General features: G+C 39.1%; 1 protein-coding gene across 1 annotated transcript; it reads right to left on the reverse strand.

Annotated features, from left to right (window-relative positions):
- Positions 1-2,057: 2,057 nt before the first annotated feature.
- Positions 2,058-10,321, reverse strand: eif3m (eukaryotic translation initiation factor 3, subunit M). The gene is made up of 11 exons (XM_026913297.3): positions 10,172-10,321; positions 8,439-8,571; positions 7,615-7,753; positions 6,573-6,696; positions 6,393-6,487; positions 6,226-6,309; positions 6,041-6,140; positions 5,624-5,705; positions 3,705-3,848; positions 3,470-3,530; positions 2,058-2,264 (listed from the first exon to the last, which is right to left on the reverse strand). Exons 1-11 carry the CDS (start codon positions 10,211-10,213, stop codon positions 2,141-2,143), a joined length of 1,128 nt encoding a protein of 375 aa, XP_026769098.1. The 5' UTR covers positions 10,214-10,321; the 3' UTR covers positions 2,058-2,140.
- Between the last annotated feature and the right edge of the window lie 638 nt (positions 10,322-10,959).

Raw genomic sequence — 10,959 nt, forward strand, 5'->3', positions numbered from 1 at the left:
GTTAGGGAAATAATCACTGATTCATGCCATCTACCAGAGTATTTAACTACATTCTGCTGTTTTGCTGATGATATGATGGAGCAGGAGCATTGCTGACGATTTGACAAGCGGTATCTGATCACAAATGGAATTAATTAGGATTATGTCTGTTTCATTATAGCAGGTAGCTATCCAACCACTCAATCAATTTGTGAGAAAAGCACACTTAGCTAGCATGGTTTTTATACATCTTTAGACAAACTGTTTTTACCACTGTTTTTGTTAAACTGGATCTTTACTCAACATGGTCTTTACAGACAGCCAAGGAAAGGTTACAAAGTAGCTTAAATTAAAAATATTTTCACATCATTTTAGTAAGATTGTGTTTTCTGAAAGTAGATATGTTAGATAATATTATTGGCAGAAAAACTCAATTTTGGTCCAAATCTGATTTTTAATATATATATATATATATATATATATATATATATATATATATATATATATATATATATATATATATATATATATATATTTGCTTTCCAGAATTCAGCCACAGTGACATCTGATGGGTTTTCCAAGACCACCACACATATTATTCCAAGCTATGCAATCATTAAACATTTTACTGCTCTGTTGAGCACTCACAGCCTCCCTTCCTGAGTGGAATGTGCCTAGCTTGAGGAATGCTTTCATGGACATTGTTTATAATATTTCTGAACATTCCCCATAATGCAGTGCTTATGAGTGAAAGTGAACAGGGAACCAAGCCACTCTACACACTACAGATTTAACAGAATCCATAGCATGAAATACAAATGCAAGGTGCTTTTGAGAGATGAGTTACAGACAAGATACAGACATTATTATTTTAAAGGCACTCTAAAATGTACAAAATGTGTTTTTATGATTACATTCATTACCTTCAGGAGACTTTTAAGGGCACAGATTGGTCCAAGTCTGAAAATGGTCACAGCAGTGGTTTTAAGAAATGGAAGGGCTAAAATCTCATTGGAACAAACGAGTTAGTATTTAAACTGTGACAGGTGAGTGTTATGGCATCATAAAATATAAGCACCTATCAGGTTTAACTATCCAAATGCAGACCATATGACACAGGTTTATGCTGGTTTGGAGCATTTCCAATTTGCGTATGCATAAAATCCACATTTATTAATGATTTATTAACTTTTTTCCCCCCATATCATGTTTTTTGTTGAACTGCAACTTTGCATTAAAAACAAGTGCAAGGTGTGGTCAGTTGCGCACATAAAGGAATTTGAGAGCATAGAGCAGCGAAGCAACAAGCAAAGCGACTGTTTCATATGAGAGCACTTCAGTTCTGTGAGCACCGAGACATGGACACTTCCTTTCTGCGCACCAGCCACACTTTGCTCATGAGTCAAGTAGCCTGAAGGTTAAAAAAAAAAAAGTAATTTGTAATTTTATTACTATTCTAATGTCTTTTTTGGATGACTTTTTTTGTATCACCACCTTTGATAGCAATTTACTATTTTTTATGGTTCATATTTCTGCTATTTGTGTAAACAAAATAGCAGAAATAAAAAAAGATAAAGCAAAATAAAATGAAACTAATCATGGCCTTTACCCCCATTGCATTCTGCTCCTGTTCCATCTAGTGCACTGAAGGTTTTTTTTTTGGTTTGTACCTGAAGTAACTGTTAATAGAGAGCTTCCCTTTCAAAAAACCCATTTGAAATGCTAAGCATTATCAGTGGACATTTTACTATAGCTGCGTATGAAGCTTCTGCATTGTCAGATTTTACATCATGCCCCTGAAGGCTCAATACTTCCCTCCACTTTGTACTTGGATAGAATGACAAGGGTACTTGAATGTGCCAAATAAAGCTTATCTACCCCTATCCCAAACAAACATTCCTTATCCTGAAGCCTGCGTCTCATCTCTCACCATTAGCAATCATATTTGCCATTACCCTGATGAACTTCTGCCACCACCCTGATCACCTACCCCATAATCAGTCAGATGCAAGCCTCAAACCAAACTCTACAACACAGACATGGAGGGTTAAATGTTAAAATTCAACAGACACAAAGTAAACGGTCTTCATTTGTCTTTTATTGTGTGTGTGTGTGTGTGTGTGTGTGTGTATAAAAACTGCTGAGCGTTATGATGAGAGCATTAGACAGTAGGAGAGAGCGCCTGCAGGCTGGATTTCACCGTGGCCAGATTCTGCTTCCAGGAGCTGAGACTGTCATAAAGCTGCTGCCACTGCTGCTTCCCAAACGTGCGATGGGTGCTATGGCTAAACACACACAAAATTACACATCAGTATGTGGGACCAGAAATAAAACTGATTTTCACTGCTTAGCGATGGATGAACTACTGATCCAGTTTCTCCCTTTTAAATTGTGATGGCAGGTGAGAGGGGGAGTAAAATGTAGAGAATGGAACAACCACCAATTTTTTCAGATTTACAAACACTGGCAATTTGAAAATACTTATTTCACTTTGATATGTAATTCTATGACACATCTTACACACTTTACACATGAAGGGCATTAGTCAGAGAAGTAACCAAGAAGCCAAGGGTAACTCTGAAGGAGCTGGAGAGATCCATAGCTCCAACAGAGAAGCTGTTCATAGGAAAGCCATAGCAGAAACACTCCATAAAACTGGGCCTTATGGAAGAGTGGTGAGCCATATGAAATCGAATACGAGTTGGATACTCAGCAAACACGTGGAAAGAGATAAGACCAAAATTGATCTTTTTGGTCTTGACACAAAGCTCTATATTGACAGAAAAACAACAGTGCACATCACACTAAGAACACCATGTCCACGGTTAAGCATGGTGGTGGTAGCATTATGTTCACAATTACCCTTGTCCATTTGGTTGCTTCTCTCACTAATGCTCTCCATAACCGTTGACTTACATGTGGTGGAGGTACTCCTCTAGGCACAGTAGTCTGTCTAACATATTCTTTCCATTTTTAACAAAGGATTTAATGATGATGCTGTTTGTTTAGCTATATGGCACATGAATTTTGATGGCAACCAATATAGGGGTTTCAGAGCAATCACTTTTTTTCCCCTACAAATCTGTTTTATTTGTAAATAATTCTTGCACACTATTTTGTTTTCCTCCCACTTAAATATTATGGGCTATTCTGTGTAGATCCATGACACACAATCCCAATTACATCTACTTCAGTTCCAAAATGTGGAAATGGTCAAAGGGTGAATACTTGTGCAAGGTATTGTACATTTCAAAAAGCAACAATTAAGTATTCCGAGCACCATTGCAACCCCTAAAGTACACTTGAAATATACATCAAAAGACCTTAAAATACAACTAAATATAAACATCTTATATCACTACACAGGAAACAAATTTCCTGCTCTGATATTGAAGCACCAAAGTATGCATACAGAACCACCACTGGTGTGAATGTATCTTGATTGAGGACTCAAACATCAGAATGATACAGCTCATCTAAGGAAGCTTACCTTATGACAACCTTACGCTGTGTCTGGTCAATTTTGCAGTAGACCATCTTGGTCCGAACGGCTAGTAAAATGAAAGAAACAATACATCAGCAAAGAAAGGGATCAGGGACACATGCAGTGATGCTCAGTCAGTCAAACAGAACTTGTTCAGCACTTATGACTTCAGTCAGTCATAATTTATGATCTCTGCCCAATCTACCAGAGATCTCGCGAGGTCTCAGAAACTGAGTCGTACCATCAATTACGAAGGGTTCCACGTCATCTGCGCCGATCTGCAGCTCCTGCTGCATTGTGTCAAAGGAAATCTCCTTCGTCTCCACAGCCATGCCCATGAAGGTCAGTAGCCTCATCTTTGCCATGTTCTGCTCGTGTGACAGACCTGAACACAAATAAAAAACAACATTTATATTTCAGCAAACGAAGAATCACGTAGGTGGACGCCAAATAAACAGAGCTTGCCCAGTGGGTGAGCTAATGAATTTAGATTTGTCCACTCCTGCATTTGCATCAAGTTGTCAGTTTATTGGATACCATACCTAGTTTTAAATAAATAAATAAACAAACTCATTGCACATGGTCATTTGTGTGGCACCTTGATTCCTCCTCCCCACCTCAAAGTAATCGCAATATTCAGAAACAGTCTACCAATCTAAAATATCCAGCTAACAGCAGTGCTGTGGTCAGAAACTGTCTAAAGAGTCTGTAGACGACAATTAACACATATCAGGCACGGTAAAATGTCACTATAGTCTCTCTATGTGTACACCTAAATGGTGCACCAAGGTGTTTAAAAATCCCACAGTACAGCTGAGGGTTTGGTCCTCTACAGAATTAACAGGGACTTTAAGCAGATTAGTTGTATAAATCAGCTACAGTGACAGGAAATAAGTCTGCATTAGTGCTGTAGCCACGTAAGCCAAGGTTACTAAACAGCATAATAATGAAACTCAACATTTAACTTAGGGTGAGTACAAAAAAATCTTTAGAAAAGCAAAAGCATCTGAAGAAAAACTGTGTCCACAAACTTCTGGCCATATAATGTAGAATCTTGAACAGTCCTTAAATTTTCCCCACTATAAATGCAGTAGCTTCACAATCAGCGTAGGGCCTGAAAAGCTAATTACACAAGCATGGCACCTCTGCATGACTAAACACAGCTGTAATCAATTAAATATTACTTGCCAATTTCCTCCATTTCTCCCTTGCATCCTCTAAAATTTATATTAGTGCTCCAATCACTAATAGAAACTGCTGCTGTTGATGCAGTGTAAATAATTAACATTTAACCAAATTAAAAATGTATTTACATTAATTAAGAAACCAGTGACACAACCAGTGAACCAATGATCCATTTCATTAGGTGCTGAGTCTTTACAAAGTGTGTCTGAATTGTCTCATTCATTTCAGAGGCAGGGAGGATCCCGGCTTTAATGAACTCGCCTCTTTGAGCAGACACCAAACAAAGCCTCTGCTGAGTGGTACATTCCAGCAGAGCAGAAACACTGCTCAACTGCTACCAGAACATCTCGTCTGTGTTTGCGTTTAATGACCCAGTGAACATGATGGTAAAATAATAATGGTCATCAGCTGAGGTTTATACCAGACTGTCTATTTGTGCTACTGTTATTGGTTCCCCCCCCTAAACTTAAATGTTGGCCAATTGACTTGCTGACTTTTTGTCAAGCATGCAAACACAATGTTCTACCTCAGACATTTTATTTATTATTTTTTTAAAGAAAAGTATAATGACTATGGCCGAGCAGTAGGCTAACGGCATGCCTAAATCATTCTTCACCTCAATCTGCATCCAGTTTTTTAGTAGCTTAAACAGACTTGCTTAAGTGGTTTCTCACACATAAAATGGACAAAAGGAAGCCATATGACTAAAACAGTAGCAGATATCTTATAATCAGAATCACTTTCTACCTCCGCATGTAGTGTGGCATTGCTCAGCATAGCATTAGCTGAATTATATGTTGGAACTGGTTCAGATGTAGTGTGTATAGAGCTACATTTTGTACATCTGGTATTACAGAGCCAATTGATTGATGCAAGTGTGCGATGATCACTTGTTAAAAAAAAAAATTAACCAAAATTTCATTGTTGGCCAAACTGTTGCTTTACATGCCATCATCAAATCCCTGAAGTACTTACCAAGAGAATCGATGAAGTCTTTGTTGCTTTGGTAGAACTTGACATAAGCTGCTAGTTTTGCACTCACAAAGATGGTCAGAAGCTAAAAAGAAAGATGAGGTAACACATTAAACAGACATCATAAGACACACTGAGACATTGGCTGATTATTTTTTTGTCGAGATTGCAAACATGACAGGCTACATGATCATAGTCATTTGTTTCCCTTAGTCTATATAATGCACTGAACTACCTAACTAGATTGAAATATGTTATTACATTAGCTACCATTTTTATCCTAGGTTTCTGAGCAACCAAATAAATGGGATTGGGCACACACATTAGAGCTTTTAGTTGCCCAGTGAGCTAGATAATGTATTTATGATCTGTCCAGCTCTGCAGAAGTACAAATATAATATATGCCTAATCTCTACTCACATCGTGGATGAGCTCTCCCTCCAGGAAGCGCACAGGTTTCAGAGCCAGGAGATGGTCAAACAGAAATGTGTTTGGATCTTTCAAAGCACGGACAATGCACCTGTAAGAGGCAGACTGGGGTATATATACACATCTATTTCCAAACAGATAATATCTAAAAGGGATTAGATGGACAAAAAGCGTACCTGTGGGCATCTACCCGGGCTTGGGAAGCATTGTCTTCTGTGTAACTGCCCAAGAGCTCAACCATCACTTTTGCTGCAGCCTCACTGTACGTACACAAACCATATGATGAGGAACAAACTAAAAACAAGAGAAAATCAATCTTTTCCAGAAATATCTGTATGTGTACCTCTTCTTACAGTCGACCAGCGCCTCATAGACCAGCCTCAGCAATGTGTGCTTCTTCTCTGTGGTTAGGTTCCAGTCAACGATCCACTTGCGCACCTACAGACAAATGGTGAATTATAATTATTGGAAATAGCCGATGCAAGCTGTTTTTGCTTCATTAGCCCTGCTGCTCGGGTCATACCTGATCCAGATCAGTTGGGATGAAGGCGATGGCACTGCAGGCAGCTGCCACTTTAATGAGACTGCAGTACACTGTGTATCGCACCGGTGCGTTCTCGTCCATACCGTGGAACAGGTTACTCAGGCTGAAATTCAAACACAAAACATAATCATTGACAGTAGTATAAATGTGCGACAGGCCATCAGACCCATGACATTAAACTTTTCAATTTACCCACAGTGTACAAACCATGCCACACTTTCACATCTGCACTGCATTTATTCATTTATTTATTTACTCTTTCAAACCTGTTTTATTGCTGCTATGGACTGACACTATTTACTGCCTGGCTATTTAACAGCACTCTCTCTATACATGCAACAAAAATTGTGCAGTGTCTAGAAACAGGAGTGTCAAAGTCCATACCCAAACCAAGGCCATATAAAATCTCATGATATTCATTTATACAAGCATGAGTATTATGTAAGTAATTATATATGTAAGTATTATATAAATGGGTGTGCAGAAAGATGGATGGACAACTGGGTGGGGAATAGATAAAGAAATGAGTGGGTGAGTGAAAGGATGGAAGAACAAATGGGAATGCAAACGTGAATAAGTAAGTGAGTGAGGGAGAGATTAGACGAATGGTGGGTAAGTGAACAGACGGGTGAGTGAACGAGTGGGTGAGCGGGGGAGCGAATGCATGAATGAGTGGGTGAGCAAGAGCAAAAAGATGAACGACTGGGTGAGTGAAGGAGCGAAATGATGAACGTGTGGGTGAGCAAGAGTGAATGGATGAATGAGGGAACAAATGGATGAATGAATGGCTGAGCAAGATGATGAACAAGTGAGTGAGCAAAGAGATGAATGAACAAGTGCGTGAGAGAAAGAGAGAGGATGTATGGACAAGCAGATGAGTGAGAGAAGAACAGACGAACAAGTGGGTGAGTAAGGGAGTGAATGGATGGATGAACGAGCAGGTGAGGGAGTGGATAAATAAACGAATTAAAGGTGAGAGAGTAAACAGAAGGATGAACGAACGGGTGTATTGTGTACATACAGCTGCATCCTGAGAGTGGGCCGATCTCCCTCACGGAACTTCACCAGTTTCTCACACAGACTCTCGATGAGCGCTTCCTGTTTCTCTGTCTCCAGGATCAGCAGTAAAGACACGATGCTGTTCATCACACTCTCCACATCTACACACACAACAACAACAATTAGAAACAGCACTCAATATTTCAGAATGATAAAATATTAGACTGTTTGTCTAGTCCAAGTGGGAAAAAAAAAAAAAAAAAAAAAAAAGAGAGCTAAAAATGTTAGAAGACCAGAGAAACAAAACAAAAAAAATGCTGTGGTACAAGTGTATTAAATACTCAAAGTCTTAAATGTATTATTAGGGTAGAAATACACTGGCAGAAAATATCAGTAAACCTTAGAAATCCCAAAAATCAACAGAGCAGAGAACACGGATCCAGTGCTTAATAACAACTAAACACATTATAATTACATTATATAACGTAATGTAATATAATGTATACATTAGTGTAATGTATATACACATTAATATAGCAGTATAATGTAACTAACTACACAATACAAATACAGTTTCTAAATATCTACAGTTTCTAAATCTATCATTGGGGACTGCATCCAGTCCTGTTTTTCCCCCAGGTGGGTTGAATATGGTTTGAATCATGCGTTCTTGGACAAGCGTTCTTGGACAAGTGCAGTGCAAATACCCGCATCCTCACCTTCCCAAACCTCATCAATGAGGTAAACACAATAGTGCTTGATTCAAATTGGGTAAATACTGCATATGTAAAAGCGAGCTTAAAAATACAAGCGCACCACATGTAGGACATGGACATGGCCGCTTACCTTTGTCATCATCCTTCAGACAGACATCACAGGCCTCGATAATCTGAGCCAGATCGACATGAAGGCCTCCCTCCGAGTTCTCCTCCGAGATCTCCGCTCCTTTAGATTTGATGTAGGCCCGCAGCTCGGAGGCCTACAGCGAAAAAACACAAGAACAACGAAAATATCAGTCTCCTATACTAGGAGGGTGACACTGCTGAGTAGCGCTGTTATGTTATGGTGTATGACTGGATGTTGATTGCGTATGGGGCTGCGTAGCCGCAGACGGGACAGAGTGCTCATGCTGACCCCTGTCCACTGCCGAAAGTGCCTACAATAGACATGTGAGCATCAGAACCAGACCATGGAGCAATGGAAGAAGGTGGCCTAGTCTGACGAATCACGTTTTCTTTTAAATCATGTGGACAGCCGAGGGCATATGTGTCACTTCGCTGGGGAAGAGATGGCACCAGGATACAGTATGGGAAGAAGGCAAGCTGGAGGAGGCAGTGTGGTGCTCTGGGCAATGTTCTGCTGGGAAACCTTGAATCCTGGCATTCATGTGGCTGTTACTTTGACACGTACCACCTACCTAAACATTGTTGCAGACCAAGTACACCCCTTTATGGCAACGGTGTTCCCTAATGTCATTAAAATTACTGACGCATTTCCGTCTACTGCCATCCACCTGTATATTGTTTAACTTGATCCAGTTGTTTACTCCAGTGGTTCTCAGCACTTTGGTGTCTTGGTGTGACTCCATAAAATTTCCTTGTTGCCAAACTCTCTTTCAGCTTCTCAAAACAACGTGATAAATACTGACAATTTAACAGATTTTATACAAAAAGCTGTTCTCAAAAATATCTTTCTAGGAAAAAAAAAACCAAACAAATAAGGGACTTTTAGTTGTATATAAATGGATGTTCAACACTTCTGTAATAAATTTTTCCTTTAATTCTCACTACGCTTGTGTGTTTCTACTGCTAAAATATAGTAAATGCTTTATTGCCGTAAATTTATAAATACATATACTTATATGCATAATTTTCATCTAAATAAATGTGTTGTTTCACAGCACATTTACAACACTGTACATTCATTTGTTTACCACAGCTGGTGATGACAAGCAATAAATCTAATTTAGGTAAGTAAATAAAGAGATAAAACTAACAAAACAAAATGAACAGAAATTATATGAAACGAAACATATTAAAAGAATGGATTAGTATATTTCTGACATTTCTATTTTATTAAAATAATACACAAAAAATACAACAAAAATGTTAACTTTGTCTTAAACAGCAGAACTTTTCTTTGGTTTGCAAATTAATATAAAACTTTAATAAAATGAATAAGTGACTGACAACATAACTGTTTGTTTCAGTTTAACTTAAACATAAAATATATTATAATATAACAAAGCAATATCAGGCCAAAGCATACAGCTAGCTAGCTAATGAAACAGCTAGCAGGATGGTGGGCTATAATAGCTATCTAGCTCACCAACTACGGCTGAATCCCAAATTCAGCCCTATAGGATAAATAGTGCACTACACACAGGGTAGAAACCATTATTTCACACCCCGTGTAGTGCACACATACAGGACTAGGAAGTGATTTGGGATTGGTCCATTGCTAAGCCCAGAGCTCGTCAAGACTTTGTTGCTAATGCTTTGTCCAAACAAAATAAAGCTCAATACAATATAAGATGATAATACAAACATGTAGATTATATTAAATAGTATAAGTGATACCTGATCCTCCTCAGTAATGTCGATAAAAGCCGGAACACTCATGTTTGTGAAGCGCAGATAAAATCCACACGCTCGCTGCGGAGCTCCAGCGACCGGAAAAAGAACTTAGCAAAACGCCGGCGTCAGTCGTGTACTTCCGGGTGACTGTCTTAAAGCAGCATGCAGTGCAGTATTTCGCGGGAGTACACGCTCAGCGGTCACTTTAATAGGAACACCCGTACACTTTCTCATTCATGCAGTGACCATGTGGCAGCAGTGCAATGCACAAAAGCATACAGATACAGGTTGGAAATAGATCAGACAAGTTTTTTTTCCCCCAGAATCTTTGGCTATAGCCTCAGATTCCTGTTCTTGGAGCTATCAGGAGTGGAACCTTGTGTGATCTTCTGCTGTTGGAGCCCATTCACCTCATGGTTCAATGTGTTGTGCTTTCTGATATGCTTTTCTGCTCACCACAGTTGTAAAGAGTGGTTATTTGAGTTACTGTAGCCATCCTATCAGCTCAAACCGGTCTGGCTGTACTCCTCAGACCTCTCTCATCAACAAGGCATTTCTACCCCCAGAACCGCTGCTTGTTAGATGTTTTTTTTTTTTGTTCTCTTTTTCATGCCATTCTATGCAAACTCTAGAGACTGTCGTGTGAAAATCCCAGGAGATCAGCAGTTTCTGAAATACTCAAACCGGCCTGTGTGGCACCAATAACCACGCCACGGGCAATTAGTTGTGTAATTGCATAAATGAGCAGGTATACAGGTGTTAATGTGGATGGTGAGTGTAAATACATGAAG

Source organism: Pangasianodon hypophthalmus, chromosome 6 (assembly GCF_027358585.1).
Source record: "Pangasianodon hypophthalmus isolate fPanHyp1 chromosome 6, fPanHyp1.pri, whole genome shotgun sequence".
NCBI lineage: Eukaryota > Metazoa > Chordata > Actinopteri > Siluriformes > Pangasiidae > Pangasianodon > Pangasianodon hypophthalmus.

Bases quoted from the DNA above. Each gene is read 5' to 3' on its own strand.
- eif3m (XM_026913297.3), bottom strand. From the start codon at position 10,213: ATGAGTGTTCCGGCTTTTATCGACATTACTGAGGAGGATCAG. The intron at 6,141-6,225 runs GTACGCTTTTTG...TGCCTCTTACAG, and splicing joins GCCCGGGTAGATGCCCACAG to GTGCATTGTCCGTGCTTTGA. The intron at 3,849-5,623 runs GTAAGTACTTCA...ATTTGTGTTCAG, and splicing joins AGACTTCATCGATTCTCTTG to GTCTGTCACACGAGCAGAAC.